At 40.5% G+C, this 20,693-nt stretch overlaps 1 protein-coding gene across 1 annotated transcript in view; it reads right to left on the bottom strand.

Annotated features, from left to right (window-relative positions):
- tns1b (tensin 1b) overlaps positions 1–20,693 on the bottom strand; it is a 252,364-nt gene that overhangs the window by 148,665 nt on the left and 83,006 nt on the right. The window contains 1 exon segment of the mRNA XM_071207064.1: positions 12,102–12,216. Coding sequence (XP_071063165.1) covers positions 12,102–12,216 — 115 coding nt within the window.

Here is a 20,693-nt window from a genome sequence, read left to right as displayed (position 1 = left end):
TTCTGGATCTTCTCGCGGATTTTTCAAGTCCCGCCAAATGATGGGTGACGTCATTGCGGGCACAGCGCTCCAGCTGCACCGTCCAGGATCCCAGCTTCTGCATGTAAACCTTTATATATATACAGTCAGATGTAAACGCACGACGGCGCACACAGCAGCAAGCTCAGACAGCGATGGCAGGTTAATGTTGAACGTGTCTGAGAGCTCATATGAGGCTGAAGGATCGGTTTATGTTGTATCTGTTAGAAGTTTAGGAATGAGGTGCGTCAATATGGGCGATCATATGGTCATGTAGCCAGTGGGACTGGGACTACAAATCATCCCGGGACTCTCGACCGGCCCACTTCGGTACCGCTAGTAAATTGTCAACGGGGGGAGCGGGGGATGTAAAATACAAATATAATGTATAATGTCTGTGTCTTTGACATTAGCGCTGCTAGCCACCTGTGCCCTGTACTACGAAGCCAGTTCAACAGACCCTGGATATGTTTGAGTAACAAACAAACTAACAACAACAAACTAACAAACGAGATCTCGCTAAGCGGTCCTACGACGCTGGTTATCAACTCGGTAAATCAAGCCAGGGTTTCTCTCTCCAGCTGAGAGCGCGTTCACGTCTAAGACACGAGTGGATCTGACTTTAATTACATTTGTCTCGAGTGTTTCGTCAACATAATGTGTTAAATAATACTTCTGCATCCAGTCTGTGACACTGTGAGTGTTGCACGGCCAGATGAGGCTGGAGAAGCTGACTCAGATAAGGAAATATATGATATATTATGATATTATCTGATCGATGATCTGATTGATGATGTAATATGAATGATAAGTGCGACACGTCGGCGTCTTCTCTGCATACGGCAGTTTAAACTGTATTTTCTTTATCCTGTAATATGACTTGAGAGATTTAAACTCCGCACACTGAGTGATCTCTTTTCTATAGACACCGGAGGCGGGCAGCGTCAGGTAAAATAAGTTATTTAGCCTTCTCAAACCTGAGCCTCACGCGCCGCCTATGGGGGATGTGCTAGTTACTTATCCGACCGGCCCACTTCGGTACCGGCCCATCGGGATTCGTCCCGATGGCCAGTCCGCCACTGCACCCAGCCCACGTAAACTGTCAACGGGGGGAGCCTCGCTGCGGGGAAACGGTGGACCTAGTGTCCCGATCGGAGTGGGAATAATAATAATAATCCGTGCATTTTATCCATTAATTTCCCCAACATTGTGGTAAAAAACCACACGTTTAATCCACGTTGTTGGTGTACTACAACTACAAAAAGCATCGGTTTGTTTTCTCATCAGGAAATGTAGACCGGCTCAAACAAACGATTTTTAATCATCATCCTCACTCATCATTTAATGTATCATATGTTCGCCGAATTGACATGAAAGCACTAATAAATGTAGTTTCATCCACTTGAGTTTATAACCACAAAAATAATCGATTTGTTTTTATATGACATCCGACGGGAGGAAATTCAGCAGCTCTCACTCCCGATTTTTAATCCTAATGTAATCATCATCTTCACCACGATCATTTATGTTTATGTCGCCGAATTGACATGAAAGCACTGACAAATATGAATATACTGTAGTCAACTTCATTAAAACGTTATTAACGTGCCTAAACTCAGTAATTCACCATTTCTACGCATGACACAACACACTTTGTCCGTGTTTGGCTCTCGAAGCGTTCCCGCATTGACGTCACTTCCGGCTTCCCCCAAAACTTCAAAATGAGTGAAGGAATTTCCCCGCGATGTTCGAAATTATTGATATTTAACGAAACGGTATCGCTTTTTCTTTTTTAAACTGACGGTTCGAGATTACTAGTAGCCCAATATTTCATTGCACAACAGTTGTTGGGATGGTGTCACAGGCTCTTTAATGATTTTTGAAGCATAAATGTGATTGCCAGAAGTAAAAAGTTAACGCTAGGCTGTAAACAAACTACATCACGGTGACATGGCTGCACATCACCACCGCTAAGCCAAAGGTGGCTAATGTTCAACGGGGTGACGTTTAGTAGCCAGTGACTTGTTAGCAGACGCTGTCGGGGTATTTACTGGCATATTTTATTTCGCAGAACAAAACGGGAAAATCTCTTAAGCTCGTGTTAACCACAGGTCTTTTTTCAGAAGTCTAAATAAAACCGTTGAATGTGAGATGAGGGATGTGATACTGTACGGTATACTGTATATCCTCTGAGATTGACAGCCTTGTTAGAGGTGCTCAGCTGTTCCACTGTACAAGTGAACAGCTGAAGATAAGTCTCATGTGCCTACACTTCTCTCCAACACTCTCCCTGTGTGCTTTCTGCAGTGGTAATGTTGGAAAGCATTGACACTCAGTCATCCCTATCCATCTTGGACTTCCACAGGGCGGTCATCATTCAGCCGACACGTTTTCCCCACCGAGAGCCCGGACAGTTTTGGATTTCTGTGGGTAAAGCCCCACCTTCCCCCAGCTGCTGAAGCTGGGGGGGGAATTCCCGAACACATCGCAGCAGGAGAGCACAATCAATTCCCATGGAGCTCATTCTGTCAGCTGTTGCTTCGCCCTGACAAAACAGACCTCCTGTTTGTTTACCTTCTTGTCTATTTGTTTGATTCACTGTGGCTATTAGTTTGACTTTGTTTGGTGGAAACAGCTGTTTCCATTGATGTAATCTGCAGCATCCAAAACACAACAAAATCAAATTAAAACAAGAAGGGTGAGAAATGTGGAAAATACAATGTGAACAAATCAAGTTTGAAGTTTGTGCTCAAAATGTTTTACCTTGACACTGTCAGCTGATGAGGTTGCACAGATGGATACAAGTATTGCCTTAGACACAGAGGACTGTGCTGCCTCCTAGTGGATGTAACAGGAGCTACAGGGGAGATGACCCCTACATCCTTCCTCTGTGCGAAAGGGAACTCTGAAGTCTCACCCTGACAGCTGGATGAGGCTCCCTTCGTTCAGGTGGAGGGTGTGAATACAGCGGCAAGATTCAGGCCGAACTTCTGTGATGTATTTATATACTATCCTATATGTCTCTGCTCCTTCATTTGTGATATATGTATTGTTATACTGTAGATACTGTATGTTTAAATTTGCTGTTTCTTTTTCATTATCTTTTTATTATGTTAATGCTTTATTCCACCTTTTACATATTTGAATGCCTGAACCACTGCTGCTAATAATCAATAAAGTATCTATCCAACTATCTAAACTCTCTCCAGCAGAATCAGGAACTGACCCTTACCGTGGTTTAGTATCAGCATCTCTCGAACAGAAAACAATAAATAATAATTGTAATAAAACTCCAAAAATCGGTGTTTTTTTCTTTCTTTTAAAACCTCTTCTTGTTTTAACATGAAACACACGTGCATGGTTTTTTGTAACAGTCCCGATAAACATACAAAACGACAATGAAACCTTCAGGTTGTGTAAAATGACGATACATTTCTATCCTATTTTGCGCAGTTTAATAGTAAATGTTTGCAACGCTTCCACGGTCAGAAAGGGCAGCATCAGGACCGATGCAGACTCTCAGTTGGAGGGTTTAATCACTCCCACTCCCCCTAGTTGGGTTAGAAAGGCCCTAAACATGGTGGACCCTCGACACAATTGCTAATACCAAGTTTAGTTTAGAAGTAGGGTTGCCAGAAACTGACCATGATCAAAATCGATTATTCGGCAGCCCTGGCGAATAATAATCGATTATTCGACCGAATAAGGGGTCGGTGTGTAGCGTGCTGCAGCAGCAGTCTGCTCTGCACGCAGGCTTCCTCCAAGTTTACAGTAAAACAAACTGGTGGTGTGACCAATGACAATTATTAATACTATTACTATTATTAGCATACATATATATTTATATATATTTTGGTTGAAACTAAGCCAGAAAAAAAAAAAAATACATAAATTAAAAAAATATATATAAATAAAATCGATTTTTAAAAATAATATTCGATTATGGAGACTGTAGCGAATATTCGAATAATCGCTGGCATCCCTATTTAGAAGGCGTCTGTTCGGAACTGGGCCTGTAAGATACAGCTCTGTGCATCCTGTCCTCATCTTTCTTTCCTCACGCTCGAGAGGCATTACAGAGAAGTGTTCCCATATCAACTGCATTTACAAATAACACATTCATAAACTGGATTACCTTGTCTCATGAGAGAGAGAATATGTGAAGTGTTTAGCCTTGAATCAATACATTTTTGTAGAGCAGGCAAAACGTCTATATTGTTATATTAATAATAGTAGGACATAAGAGAATATATTATTTAAAACAGAATACTGAATTAGAAAAGTTTCAATGAATACTAGATGATTGCTGTACGAATAAACAGTAAGAAATACTGACAGATGAAAACATAGCTGACAGACTTTCCAAGAAGAATTAACACCTAAATGTGTGTAAATGTTGACATAAAATTACATGAAAGAAATTGCCGGAAGTCAAACAGTAACTCATCCAACAGGTGGCGCCCTAACTGCATTAACTGCTCTGGAGCTGCCCATGTTAGGACCTGGTTCCAGTCAGTGTCCTGAGGCAGGGCTGATGGGAAATCATTGTTCACTTCAGTAGATTAGGATAACTATATTAGACTGGGCGACCGCCACTTCCCATCATCCACAGAAACACATCCATCCTCATCCATCTGCTACAGTTATTAGACTAACGACTGCTGCTAACGCAAGGAGTGGACTCAAGGAGACCGTAGGCTGCATAATGTATTGATATGTTATCACAACATATCAATAAGTGCAATCATCACATTGCAGGAGTACGTGTTGCTGCAGAGATATCCCAGTCTACAAATAGTATTCTTTAGAAAAAAAAAAAAAAAAAATGTGTTTAGTTCAGATCACCTTCACACAATGATGATTTTAATATAGGCTTCAATGTTAATGACAATTATGATGCACATGATCAATAACCCTGATATGTTATTCCTATTGCAAAGGCAAAATCAAATTAGTCAAAATGATTAGTTACATATAAAAGTTAATAAAAACTATGTCCCCATCTGTTGGACATAGCGAATGAAATGTGTTCTTCCCACCTGTTTGACACAATGTGTTCATAACCTCAGAGCCGTAACGCATGACCCTAGAACAATGCTGCGTGCGTGATTGTGTTTTAACCCTCGCTGAGATCTGCTGCATACCCGCTGAATGAGCGCAGCAGTCAAGAACAGAGCTGTGATCACACACACACACACACACACACACACACACACACACACACACACACACACACACACACACAAACACGCATCACTTCAGGGGACATTACATTGACTTACATGCAGTTCCTGGAGTCTTATCCTAACCTTAACCATAACCAACACATGCCTAACCCTAACCCTAACCCACCCTACTCAGGGTGCCTACTCTAACCCAGCCCTCAACCCCAAACCCCTCCAGGCCTCTCAACTACTACTGAGAGAGCCTTCCCCTCCCCCCATCCAGAATTGGTCCAAACACCTTAAAAAACCTTATTTGACCTTATGTCGAATAACACTTGCATACACCCATCCACAGATCCTCAGGCCCGTGCAACCATTCTCAACCGAGAATCCTAAACCCTACCCCTACACAAAACCTAACCCTAACCCTAACCCTAAACCTAACCAAGTATTCACCCAAATTAATGATTCCCCTCATGGGGACCTCCATGTTGTCCTCACACGTGACTGTGTGAACAGATTGAGGTCCCCACAAGTATAGTAATGCTAGGCCACACACACACACACACACACACACACACACACACACACCACACACACACACACACACACACACACACACACACACACACACACACACACACACACACACACACACACACACACACACACACACACACACACACACACACACACACACACACACACACACACACACACAGCATGTGCCAGTCTTTGAAGATCTGTGTACAGTGGATCTCTAGGGAACGGTCAAGGACAAAGCAGCTACAGCCTTTGCATAAAAGTGGTTCTAATAACCATAACTAATAATAATTAGTTTGAAGGGGTTTGATTTGTTGCAATGGCTTTGTAGGATACATTTGGAAAACCTTAACTCAGCAGTTGTGAGAACGGAAGAAAATTGTTCATTGGACAAATCCATTGTAAACAATACAGTGTCCTCCTGTAATAAATAACCTGTTGCAACATCCTCTTGACCTTATATGGGCACGGCAGCGCTCCATTGACCTGCCTCTGCAAGCAGACCATGCCTTTCATTAACCTGCACTGCAGTGAATGAATATAAAAGCCACTTCCTGCCCTCAGGGACAAGCTCTCCAAAAATACCCTTCCACAGAAAGGCTTTTTTTTATTGCTGGAAAACTGTGGTCCTGCCTGCGTCAACATGCTATTGTCAGAGTAACTCACACCTTGTATCCTGGCAACCGCTACACAGAGAGAGGAAGTGCTGGTGTCATTACGAGGCCATGTGACTGGAGACTGTTAGTAAACAAGAGCAGGCTGACGGAGGGAGAGATTCATTCTGAAGAACATCTGTCAGAGTAACAAATCATTGATTCATACATCTATACAACATATATTTGAATGTTGATGATCTGCAGTGTTTCAATGCGTTATCTGTACGTTTATAAAGTGTTTTCCAAGCTGCTAGAGTCGAAATCAAATTAGATAAAACTGTACATATGTTCCAAACTAAGGAAGCCCTGAGATGCAAGTACAGAAGACAATCTGGAGGTCCTTTTTCTAAGACTGATCTCATTTGGGTTCTCTCCTGTGTTTATGACTTTAAAATTAGGTCAACATTTTTTTATATTTTTCTGAATTCCTCAAAAATATGATCTGTGATGAACTGGTGCTGGAAAATAATGTTGGCAGGTTAGTGAAGACAAGTTTTGCCAGGACCATTAGTAACGTTTTCCATCTGTGAAAACGTGTTGAGCTTGGCAGGTGAATCAACTCCAATGGTCTGATTGTTTGCTGTTGCAATACTCATTTCGGCCACACAAGGTGCTCTTCCCTAAGTGTGTCAGGACTAAAAGCATTCTTGTTTCCAGGTGAAAAACTAAAAAGCTCAGAACTCAAAAAAGAAGAACTTGTAACTTGATGAACTGAAATGATCCTGCCAAAAGAATATACTTGTTTTTAAGTCATAAGAAATGCTGTTCACTTTGTGTTGGACTCATGAATCTTTCTTAACAACACACACAGACACACACACCCTATGTGCGTATCCACATTACCCAAACCCAGACATGATAGGGGAGAGAGAAGCAAACTGAGGTCAATCCCTGTCGTGAGGGTTTATTCCCTCGATAAATCAGTTCTACACATAACGGCCCCCCAGGTGCAGTGTTGTATTATGGTATGACTGCCTGCACACACAACTACACATTATGTACCCAGAAGAGTGATAGCAACAGCTTGTGCAATTCATGGAAATTAAACCTTGCTTTCTTTAAATCTAATCAAATCCTTTTCTTTCAAATGTTGCTGTTCAGTAACATTGTAAGGGACAGATTTATGTTTCCATTGATTTAAAAGACTGCCATCCATTTATTTTACTTAGAGGCTTAAGGAGAAGTCATATATTCATAATAATAACGTTACGTCATAGGTCACACTAGATACAAACATAGGCCACATGCTGTCTGGAGCACTGAGCAGGCAAAGCAAAGACGACAACATCAATATGTAATGACACACACATCCCACAGTTCAACAACAACATCTGGACCAGCAGTTAGATCACAGAGTAACATGCTGGGGGGGTTACCGTGCATTTATTTTTATTGGCCTTTCTTTCAGCAGCAGATAAAGGAGGAGGCGACACAACACACTTTTCCTAGACAATTAGAGATCCAAACCACAAGCTGTGTTCGAGGTGAGAGACCCAGTGGTGTCGATATGGAGCCGTCTGTGTTCAGCGTAATGCATGGGAACACTGCACCTACAATGTGTGTGTAGCATACTGCATGTGCCTAGAGACGGTAACACAACACTGTCTGTCATTAAGATATTAACCTGTCAGTCATTAAGATGTATTTAAGCATGTAGCCACATGGAGAAATACTCCAGGTAGGAGCCTCAGTGAAACAACACTTCTGACTACATAGTTCGATACAGTGACATAATGCTCATAGATAGTTCATCTTAAATACACTAGTCCTTTAACCCGTTAAGTGTTGAGAAATCATACATTTACCTTTGTTGGCATTCTGCATGTATTGCATACATTTTACATTTGTACCACATGTTCTGAAAGCATACGGCAACTGCAGCTTCATTGTTGGAAGATGGACCATAATTCACAAAATGAACATCGTGCTGTAAGAAGACTTGCAACTACAGATCGAGATCATTTGCTTTTCAGGAAAATGTTAAATAAGGTAATAAATTAAGTCAGAAATTGGGGCCTTTTTTGTATAAACTTCTATGCAATCTGACGGCTATTTGCAACCACAGGAGTGTCCCATGATGGGTATTGGAGAGATCTCAGGTTCAAAGCACTGATTTAGCTTTGGCTTCACTTTCACACTGGAGGTCACCACTCGGGTTGTACTGAAGAACTTTTAGGAGTACATGTGTGACAGTGTTATGTGGAGCAGGGTGTACCTGCAAGGGACTAACCCTGGATAAATAATGGTATCAAAACAAAACAAAGTTACGTATATTTACCGTATAGTAAGGACAGATGGAACCATACTTAATCATGTGCCAAGTTATTTGATTAAGACCTGTCACTTAACAAGCATGAGTACAAGCCTTCACAAAGTTTAGCACAAAGAAATGCAATTCTGTCAAACGGCCTTTAGAATCCAAAAGGAGGCCAGTGTGCAGAGAACGCTGCTGTTTTTCTAAGCTGTGCCCTTGGAACATCGACCCGTCCTGTGTCAGGTTTGGGAGGCTAAAAGCTGAATATTCCCCCCCGCTGCGCCAAACCAAACATCCAGCTGTTTCCGCATGGTTTCACTTGACGTTATCTGTCTGAAAACAGACATGTCCACTATAACATGATGTGAGGTGGTGAGCAGACCGGGATCAGATATTCTACCATTTTTGTTTCAAGCTCCAGACGGGGAAGATTTACTGGTTGAGAAAATGGTGACCTCATAAAAGTCTATTTTTGAATCCCATTGAATTTCCTCCAATTGTTAGTTGTTTCACAGTATAATGCAAACGTAGCCAACTGACACCTGCATTAAGAAAAACAAACAATACAAGCACAAAATGACTGCTAGATACTAGGGATGGGAACAATTAATCGAATATTCCAAATTATTCAGGTATTCGAATAATTATTCAGGTATTCGAATAATTATTCAGGTGTTCGAATATGAGTTATTAATTTTTTTTTTTTTTTTTTTTTTTTGGGAGGGGTGCCTAAGTTGATTACATATTATCAAATTGAATAATTCAATGTATACGACAGTGCCATAGCTAAATGTGTTAGGTCTAAAGGTGTGTGTTGCTCCGCTCACCGGTCCCTCACAGCGGGCAGAGCTGCAGGTGCTGATCTCTCTCTCTCGGGTCCGGTTATACTTCACTCGTGTTTATGTCCAAATCCATCAGATCTAGCTAGTTCTAGCCAATGACATGGCTGCTGCCCCTCCCTACACGCAGATCACGCAGACTCAAACCTCATCTTATGCCCAAATGCGGCGCAAATGCGCTCCGCAGCCGTTGCGAGGTTCCGGCGCTAACAGTTCATGAGCGTGCTCCAAATTCCCATCCCTACTAGATACTGGGACCCTTATGGAGGCATATTATTCAAGATGATTGCAACAACCAAACCCTGCTGATCACTCATCAACACCAGTCAGCCACCTTGCCTTTTTTCAGTAAACACCATTAAGGATATTGAGAAGCTGTTAACCTTTGAGCCGGTGAGGCTTCTTTCCCTGCTCTGTCACTTGACTGACAATACTCTGACACAAAGACGACCCTAGGTAACCTCAGATGACCCCTCATTTAGACCACTGATAGATGTTGTAACAGATATTGCTTCCATTGTCCCAGCAAGTTGGTGCAGTTAGTGAAGATTCTCTTAAGTGGGACTGAGCTCAAGGGTGGGGACATGTGGGTAATCAAAGGTCTGAGTTTAGACTACCAGTTTGCTTCTGACTGCACATGTTGATGCTTGTTTTAATTTTAATTTTAATTAATTTCGATCTATAACAAATGACATTTAAACTTTCCTCAGAGGGGAGATGGACGACATTGTACATCAGGCCCCAAAAAACTGTACAGTAAAGCCATCATTGGAGTGGTCTTTCCATTTGATATATGATATTAAACCAATATGAAACAGAAAAGAAACTAAGCAAGAGAACGTGTGGTGGTGAATGTTGACATTATGGCACAAGATTTCGAGATAAAGAACAAGTAGTCCTACAGCAGGGGTGTCAAACTCAAGGCCCGGGGGCCAAATCCGGCCCTCAACTTCATTTTATGTGGCCCGCAAGAGCTTGCAAAGAATATAATACGTTTATTATATGGTTACATGCTACTTTACAGTATGTCTATATCAGGGTTTCCGTTAGCCGGTAATTACCGGTTTTTAGCTGGTAAAATTTATAAAAAAACGGTAAATTCAAAACCTGACGGTCAAAATGTCTGGTAATAATTAGGGAGGCTCCGATAGATCGGCCGCCGGTCATTATCGTCGATATTCACTCTTAATAGTTTGATCGGTGCTCTCTATACAGGCCGATCAGGAGAGCTGGATCTGATCGATATGGACATAAACGCGAGTGAAGTGTAACCGGACGCGAGAGAGAGATCAGATCAGCTGCTGAGTCTGACCGAGACACGCAGCTCTGCATAATCACCTGAAGCCCCGCCCTCTGTTTAGCGAGCTGCTTGAGGGGCTGTCAGGAGAGAGAGGGAGGGAGAGGGGAAAAGAGAGGCTCCGTTTCTCCCGTGTTATTATTCAAAGTTGATGTAAACTTCTGAATAATGTACGTTATCTACTACAAGTAGTTTATTTGAATGTAATAATTATGTTGTTTGTTGTTTGTGGAATCATTTATTGAAAAATGAATCTGAATTTTTCGATCTGTTACGATTATAAACTGAAGCAATATAACAATGAGCCCCGTGAACTGAGTTTTAAACATCAGCATATCTGCTCATAGTCCGGTAATTACCTGCTTACGGAAACTCTGCTACACAACTCTTATTATTATTATTGAAATATGACCGGTAAGTTTCAAATTTGTCCGGTAAAATAAATTCTGCCCGGACATTTGACCGGCGAGAAAAAATCCTAGCGGAAACCCTGGTCTATATATGTTCATTTTAATTCATTTCTTATTTTACAGTTATTTATCATTCTTTTAATCTTTGATTTATCCTTAATTTGATTCATCTGTGTGAATCTGTGCTGTCCTGTTTTTCAATCTTACCCTGTTGCTGTTAAACAACTGAATTTCCCCACGGGGATTAATAAAGGTCCATCTTATCTTATCTTATCTTATCTTACAGAAGCATGTTGCCCATAAACTACATGTCCCACAATGCATCTCATGTTGTGACATGTGCACTGAAGAGACTTGCAATTATTTGCCTATAGACTTCTGCTTTCAGACGTAGTTAATTATGAAGTTATTACCCTATCCAATACAAATCCAATGCAGAGGCAATAATATAATACATTATTTCATATATATTATGTATTTATATATGTATATTTATATAGTTACAACCGGCCCAACCATAATGCTAATATGGCCCACGATGAAATTGAGTTTGACACCCCTGTCCTACAGGAAGGGGCGAGAGGGGGATTCTCCAACACTTAACCAATACAGATGGTGTCATACTCTTAGAATGATTACAATTATATGATGGGTTTGCCTTATTTACTTGGAGATCCATAGGCCACTATACCCCAGCTTCCAGGCAAAGTAAAGACCTTGTGTTGAAAACAATGTTGTTACACCTATAACCACAGCAACTGTGATGTCACAGTGTCCTGGAGTCCACCTCAACACCAGTGCAGTACGACAAGTGAAACCGCTAGAGGTCAGTCATTTAAACATTTTCCAACAATGTGTTGGACCACCAAAAAAACGTTTCTACATTAGGTGCAAGAGATCTCCAGGACAGGGGACTGACCTCGGCAGATGAGTCCGTCCTGGCTGATGGTCTGTTTGCACACGCTGCACTGCTTGGCCTTCTTGAACGTCTTCACCCTGAACGTATGGGAATGAAGAGCGTCCAACTCCGACGGCTGCAGATAAGAAGACAACAAAGACAGAAGAGGTGGAATGTTAGAAAGTTGTGACCTGATGGAACTTCAATGAGTCCAGGTGGGATCAGTCGTTATGGGTCGTTTTTGTTGATTTCTCTTTTAAGTGCAGGTGTTCATCAAAAACAATTATTAGTTCCTTTGCTATATGGGAAATTAACACCTGGCCACACAAATCAAATATAAGCGCACCTGGCACACATCTGCTAAAGCCAAATGCCTAATTTCACAATTTTAACGAAACATGTTAGGTGTCCTTAGGTGCTTTGGATCCCCTCCAAATTTGAATAGGTCCTTCCTTGGCCCATGCTACAGCCTTCCACCAAGTTTCATGAAAAAGAGAACACAGACTAATCTCTGGTTTTTCCCTTCTTTCTTTCCCCCTCCCCCTTCCCTTCTTTTGTCTTGTCATCTCATTTCCCTCGTCGCAGGTGTGTTCTGCAACTCTTCAGAGAAACTCCCTGACAGTGCTCCCCAGCCCAGTTAAACATCCCTCTATGTCTCTGCAGCCTGTTGTGTTTCCTATACTGTATATCTATCCTACATGCCCTAAAAACTATGTTCTATACAAGGAAAAAGTAGATACCTAGAAATACCCAGACTAACAACCATAACTTATAACCACTAATGACACCTTTTTAACTCTTCTCATCAATCCTAAAAGGCAACGTGTTGGAAAAGCGGCCAGGAGTGTGCAATCAGCGTACAGACATAACACTTGAATGATTAAGCAAACTGAGTATCTGTTGGACTTTCCTCACTCTTTAATTCACGGACTGTCCTCTCCTCTGTTATTAGCAGAAGGAACTGACTTAGCAGAAGGAAAGTCTCTTATCTGTTTACCATGACGTCTTATTTCCAGGCAGAGCAGGAAACAGTTAATACATAGCCTTCACTTATTGTAAGTCGCTTTGGATAAAAGCGTCAGCTAAATGCAATGTAATGTAAAATATGGATCCAGATGGGGAAGAAACAAGCATAAAGTATACCGGCCGTCGGGAGTACTACTCAGCCTGTGAAGGTAGTTGTATTATTGCTTATCTGACAAAGCTTATTCAAGTATAGGAGCAGCAGGAGGATGCTTTGGACTGCTACCTGGCCCTGCCGTGGTGCCCTTGAGCAAGGCACCGGACATTGACCTAATAATGACACTACACGCTAAGTGAATTGATCGCCCAAGTCTCTACAGAGCATGGAAGCCATCAGAGAGTGGTGAGAAATTAAACTAAAAATGCCAACCCAACCTCACTGGAACTAGACGATAGGTCAGCAACAATAATGAACTTTCAGCAAAAAGATGTGTAACAGAAATGGCAGTATGTTTTGGTAAACACAAGCTTCTCTTAAATCTTTAACAAGCATTGAGATTCTGCAAATAGGATGGTGCTCTGAAACTACTCAAAAATGGTTTTCCACAATTCATCAACTACTTTGGAGGTTTAGAAACACAGGCAGACTAAAAGTACCTCAATGTGTATGAAGCCCCATGTGACAGTTCGCTGTTTGTGTTTCAGAAACACATGGCAACAGCAGGACAGCGGGCCCTTCATTCTGTCTGCCGGCTACGCCTAACCACTACATAACGTGATTAGCTTAATCTAGTTAGGCTGAAAGAATGACCATGGCTGTGCAGGACGCGCCATGTTGGCAAGGGGGCTTTCTGGGGAGAGCTGGAGGTTTCTGCCTGGCATCCATGGCGCCGTGATGCCAAGGCTCTGACTGGCACCTGCTGGGTTGGGGATCTAGATATGGATTTCAGGGGATTGGGAACAGGGGATAAGTGGGTTTAATGGTACTCTACAGTAATTTTAGAGGAGTTTGTGTCTGTCAGTCAGACTTTCTAGGGTTTAGGGTGGGCTTCAAACAGTTCTGCATTCTGACAAAGTGAAGTCTCTTTGTGTAAATTGATGCCTGTGGACTGAGATGGCACTCAAGCGGTGTTTTGACAAAAAAACAATCCTCTGGTTTCACTTATCTACCGTTCAGGAATCACCTGTCAACATAAAAGGATATGACCCATCCCATCTCTTTTAACGCTAAGTTTGAACTCCCTAACCACTTCACCCAAAACAGTCATTAAGTTAACAGGGATGGGAGTTTTGGTCTGGAATTAAGTCATCTGTTTTGAATGCACTTACCACTTGGGAAAGGACATGAACTAACAGTACGATTTTGTGGTTATACCATTGTTGATTTTGTAAATACAACCCAAGGAGAGATGCCAACTGTATGGATGAAATAATAAATATACAGGAAATTATTTTCAAACAGCATGTGATGAAATAGCAATTAAATGTAAAAGTCTTGAAGTGTCATGATATGTTATGCTATGTTCTACTGTCAAACAGAATATTTACAGGAATTCTCCAAAAAATTAATGATTATAAAGGTCCTTTCGGGATCAAAATTGTCATTATGGTGACTATGTTTAAAAGTTCACCGTAAGCAGTGGTTGAATGTTTCAAGTTTCAAGGTTTCAAGACTTTTATTGTCATGTGTGCATAGCAGAGGTGGGACCAAGTCATTGTTTTGCAAGTCCGAGTCAAGTCTCAAGTCTTTGCGCTCAAGTCCGAGTCAAGTCTCAAGTCTTTGCGCTCAAGTCTGAGTCAAGTCTCAAGTCAGGATGGGCAAGTTCAAGTCAAGTCCAAGTCCTAAACTTTGACAAAACGAGTCTTAAACAAGTCATTATGTGTTTTCACCAAATGTAATGACATCGATCAACAGAATAATACTTAATAATCAAACTGCTCTTTATTAGTCACATTCATAATTTAATAATCCATTTTCTCTCTGCTGGTAAAGTAACGTGTTTTTTTATAATTTAAGAGTAATCGGTAAGGTAAGGCTACTGTGACGGTTTGATTCAGAAGGAGTTTAAGTTTAAGATCCCTGATGTTGAGGTGACCAGAGTGTGTATTTCCACTGTGTACAACATGTTGTAAGGGACCCACAATCCATCTTTATGCAAGGGATAATGTGCAGCGAGCGGGCTCTATGGGGAAAAGAACACCTGCATCTAGATCCCTCTGCAGGTGGTACTTTAACTATATTTTGATGCTAGTACTTTTGTACTTTTACTTGTAACATTTTGAATGCAGGACTTTTTATTGTAACCGAGTATTCCTACACTCTGGTACTTTTACTCAAGTACAAGATCTGAACTTCCCCCACCTCTGACAGTAACTGAGTGGTTACCAAAATAAAGGTAACCAAAAAAGGTTATTTTAATTTTACAAATCCTGCACTCAGCTTTGCTTTCTCCAATATCATTGAAATGCAGCCAGATGCTGCTTCTTTTTTCGGTTTTCGCTAATTTCTTGACTTTTTCCGACGCACTTGCATTTAAATCCGTCTCCCCATCGCTCTGTGCAGCTGGCCTGTACCACTACACCTGCTGTGCCCCCCACCCTTCTTTCACATAATGGTATGATCCTAGTGTGTCCTCGCATATGATTGGCCGCATGGTGGCCCAGCTAAATAAAGACCCGCCCCTGCCTGCAAGGATTCTCAGCAAGAGTAGGAGCGGCTGGAGATTCTGCTCTCCCCGACGGGAGTCTTCTCTTCTAGCGGCAGCTCGCGATCGGCATGTTGGAGACCTCGGAATTAAATGATCAAGTCACCTCAAGTCAGAAGGCTCAAGTCCAAGTCAAGTCCCGAGTCATTGGTGTTCAAGTCGAGTCGCAAGTGTTTTGTGATTTTGTCAAGTCGAGTCTCAAATCATCAAATTGGTGACTCGAGTCTGACTCGAGTCCAAGTCATGTGACTCGAGTCCACACCTCTGGTGCATAGCTACGGTGTAGATGGTAGGGATGGGAATTTGAAAGCAAATGTATATTCGAATATTCGACCCCCCAAAAAACTGTTAACCGGTTAACCGAAATGTGCATATCCTATTAAAAAAAATTGGGTAACATTTTTTTTTTTACAAATTTTGGTCAACATTTTTTTTCTGAATTTTTTTATTTTTTTTACCCAATTTTTTTTCAAGAATTTTTAGAAATACATACATGTTCAAATAAGTGTAGAAACCAAGTTGAATTTGTCAAATGTATTGAACTGGTGATCAAAGTTTGACAGCTATAGGCCTACAGCTTTCATGTGCGAGGTGATTCACAATCAGCCCAGCTGTAGAGAAGACCCTCTCAGCTGGAACGGAGGTTGCGGGTATAGCAAGGTATAGCATGTATATATAAATGTATCTCTTCTTAGAGTGTAAATAATTAACGGACTATGACTGGTAAAATATGTTGAATACCGGCAAAACTAAATCTCTCCAGTCAAAATGTCTAGTACTTTGCCGCCATATACGGTTGCCAAGCAGTGCTTATTGTTGTTTAGGCTGGCCATGTGTCGCGAGTGTTCACAGGGGGCGGGGGAACACGCTCATGAACTGTTAGCGCCGGAACCTTGCAACGGCTGCGGAGTGCATTTGCGCCACATTTGGGCATAAGATGAGGTTTGAGTCTCCGTGATCTGCGTGAAGGGAGGGGCAGCAGCCATATCATTGGCTAGAACTAACTAGATCTGATGGATTTGGACATAAACACGAGTGAAGTATAACCGGACGCGAGAGAGAGAGATCAGGACCTGCAGCTCTGCCCCGCTGTGAGGGACCGGTGAGCGGAGCAAAACACACCTTTAGACGTCACCTAACATAGTTAGCTATGGCACTGTCGTATATATATATATACACATTGAATTATTCAATTTGATAATCAACTTACACTCCCAAAAAAAAAAAAAAAAAAAATATTCATAACTCATATTCGAATACATGAATAATTATTCGAATACCTGAATCATTTCGAATATTCGAATATTCGATTAATCGTTCCCATCCCTAGTAGATGGGACAATGAAAATCTTAGGTCACAGGCTAAGATTTTCATTGTCAAAGGTCCTTTTGGGATCAAAATAGTCATTATGGTATTTTATTCTTCGATAGCAAACTATGTTTAAAAGCTCACCGTAAGAAGTGGTTGAATGTAACTACCTAATAAAAGTTAAGGTACTTTACTACAGTCCAAAATGTGCTCCATTGCAAACAACTAAAACAGTAAAACCTTGCAAAAGCCTTAGGGGATATTTTGTTAAACCTCTGTCTGAAGCAATAGTTCGGTCTGCTCTTATTGGTTAGCTGGCCGTCTTTGTTTTGATTGGTCAACCTCTTATGGCGCATTTCCACTACAGCGCGGAGCGCGGTTTAAACGTGCCGTGTCGTGCCGTGCCCGGCCCGTTTTAGGTTGCGTTTCCACTAGGCGTAGTTCCGGCAAGCGGGTACTTTTTCACATTTTTCTGGCTCTCCAAAATCGAAGTTCTTTCCGGGCCAACAACCGGGCTGAGTATGCTAAACTAGTGAGAGAATCGCTGGCAACTACAACAAAATTAACATATTTTACTGGGATTTAATTGTAATACACGTTTCAAAATGATGCCGAAGTAACAACATACTGATACCAGTTAGTAACAATAATGAATTAATGCTTTGACAAGTCTGCAGACAAGACGGCAGGCGAAAAGCCCTTTAAAATGCATGTTTTCTGAATGGAGATCAGCTAAGCTAATGTTGTATATGCTCCGACCGTTGTATATGCTTCTAATTTGTTATTCTTTTCTAAATAACACACTCTTATTTACTCACCAATAACACACAATTATCCTTATTTGTATTTATTTGTTTAATTCCATAATCTCTGGGTTGTTTGGCGTCCGTCAGGAACTGAATTTCAAAATAAAAATAACCGGAAACAGACGTAGGCCTATAAGGGACATTTCGAGCATCATTGCGATACACAGCCACTGAACTGATTACCCAAGATCCTCAGCTATGGTTTAAGCTCGCTGATTGGATGTTTTAGCCACAATGCAGGTTGGGATATGGTGTTAATGCGATATGAAATCCGAAAAACTTTTTTTTTTAAAAGAAAATAATACTTTATTCCGAGTGTTCTTGCTTTTCTCTTTGAAAGTCATCACATGACGGCATTGTAATACACGGTTCGGCTGCATTACATATTACAGATCTGCCGTAGTTCTTTATTTATAGAGCTCTGATGAGAAGACCTTTGAAAAAACTGGAAGAAATGCCACCGAAACTGAATACTTGACGTGGATCATAAATATATCAGCAGTTAAACAACATCTTCAATTTCTCTTCACACAATACGTCTCCTTACAGTATCAACACTAATTCGGCTGACTTTTATATTTGATCTAATTCGTAGATAGGTTATATTTACACCATAATGGTGCACAGCTGAAATAAAAGGTCTTGTAGTTTTTAAAGATATTACTGATTTTCTTTGAATATAAGAATATAAATACTGAGTCTGAAATAGTATAGCAATATGCTGTAAAATTATGTGAAAGCATGAATAAAACTACACATCTTCAGATGTTGTACATACATAAGTGTCCTACACTAATAATACAAAGTTATTATGGCTGTGTGTACCTTGTGTGCACCGCCTAGTGGTTAAAGCATGTTATTGAATTATTGTTTTTATGTGTTATATTTGATGAAAAAAATATTAAGAGTACATACTTTCATAGGGGGAAAGTAGAAGATCAATGATAGAAATATAGAATATTAAAAAATCAAGAAGATACTATAAGTGATCTCTACAATAGAACAGTTTAGTGCAGGATGTACAAAGATATTAATAGGAGGATGTGCAAAACATAAACGAATGAACTTTTATTCAAACATTAAATAATACTTTAGATTAAGGTCTTCTTTTAAATAAGAAAAAAGCTTTGGGGGTATCTATCTACAGATAAATATTAAGCCTGACAAAGTACTTAACGTCTAATATATTGCTTTCCTGCAATGTTAACTATGTTGAAGCACTTATTTTAACTGATATTATACATATGAATTATACTCTTATGTATGTAGATAGTATAAGAAATGTGCAGAATATGACAGTTTAATGGTGGAGGTACACACATATTGATAGATGTCTTGTAATGCACAGTTGAGGAACCTCAGCTGCGACCCAAGTTTTTCATTAATTGCATAACTACACTGTAGTTGTGTATGATATGTCAATACACCTTAGAAAATCTTGAAAGGGATGTGCAAAATAGCCATAATATACAGTCTTTAATTAACTATTAGTAGAGAATAACGAGTAATGAATATACTTTATTACTCGTTTCCATTCATGTCAATTGCAGATAAATGTTTAGTCTTCTCAAGCACCAACTATCAAATATCTCTCCTGATTGTTGGCACTTGACAATCACCTTCCCTGAGTTTTACTCAGGTGTAACTAAAGTCTGATTTAAGGGTTGTTTATATTTCACATAATTAATCAGAATCTGCAAAGTAACTCAAATAAGTGTAGTGGAGTAAAAATACCAGGTTAACCTCTGAATTGTAGTGGAGTAGAATTACAAAGTAACAATGAGCTGTCATGTGGGTATATATTAATGCTGCGCATTATGGACACAAGCGATTTTCACCCATTTATTAATTATATGTTTTACATTTGATAACACCAATGTGTTTAATACTGGCAACTTCTAATTGTGGGAAAAACGAAAACGTTCAGTAGAGACGTCCCATAGAACATTTTGCGAAACACAATAGCCAGCATGCGTAGTTGGGGGGCGTTCGATTCCAGTTTTGGATAGTCTGGCGTGGTTTCGTTCCATTTCAAACAGCTGTTTGACGCTCGGCGTAACCTTGGCACACTGCCACTCCAACATCCAATCCCAGAGCTTGAAGATTAATCACGGGGACTGTAGTCCTAAATGATAGCTGGGGATTATGGGTAGTGTAGTGTCTTCAGCCATCCTAAACACAGAAATGTTTTTCGGATTTCATATCACATTAACACCATATCCCTACATGCATTGCGGCTAAAACATCCAATCAGCGAGCTTAAACCATAGCTGAGGATATTGGGCAATCAGTTCAGTGGCTGTGTATCGCAATGATGCTCAAAATGTCCCTTATAGGCCTACGTCTGTTTCCGGTTATTTTTATTTTGAAATTCAGTTCCTGACGGACGCCAAAAAAATCAGAGATTATGGAATTATACAAATAAATAAAAGCAAGGATAATTGTGTGTTATTGGTGAGTAAATAACAGTGTGTTATTTAGAAAAGAATAACAAATTAGAAGGAAAAAAAGATTAAAAAAATACAGATTTCAGTATTCTGAGGCTCTGAGCCCCATTTATTTTCCTCACAGACCACAACAAAAAAAAAAAAATCCGATATTATACGATTTAAAATAAAAACAATAATCGTGGCTTGATATTGAGTGAGAACATGTTTTTATAAACCCCACAGATTCCGGTCATCCAAGACCCGAACGGACAAAAAGACGTGCTGCAGGCACGAAACATACTACCAATAGAAATACATTGCTTTTAAAATCGTTCTGTGTGACACGAAAAAAAGGGGGAAATCGTGTTGGTGAACACGAATCAATAGATTAAATATCGTGA

The sequence above is a fragment of the Pseudochaenichthys georgianus genome, chromosome 21, assembly GCF_902827115.2.
Source record: "Pseudochaenichthys georgianus chromosome 21, fPseGeo1.2, whole genome shotgun sequence".
In the NCBI taxonomy this organism is placed as follows: Eukaryota; Metazoa; Chordata; class Actinopteri; order Perciformes; family Channichthyidae; genus Pseudochaenichthys; species Pseudochaenichthys georgianus.
This window is presented reverse-complemented; position numbering and strand designations above follow the sequence as displayed.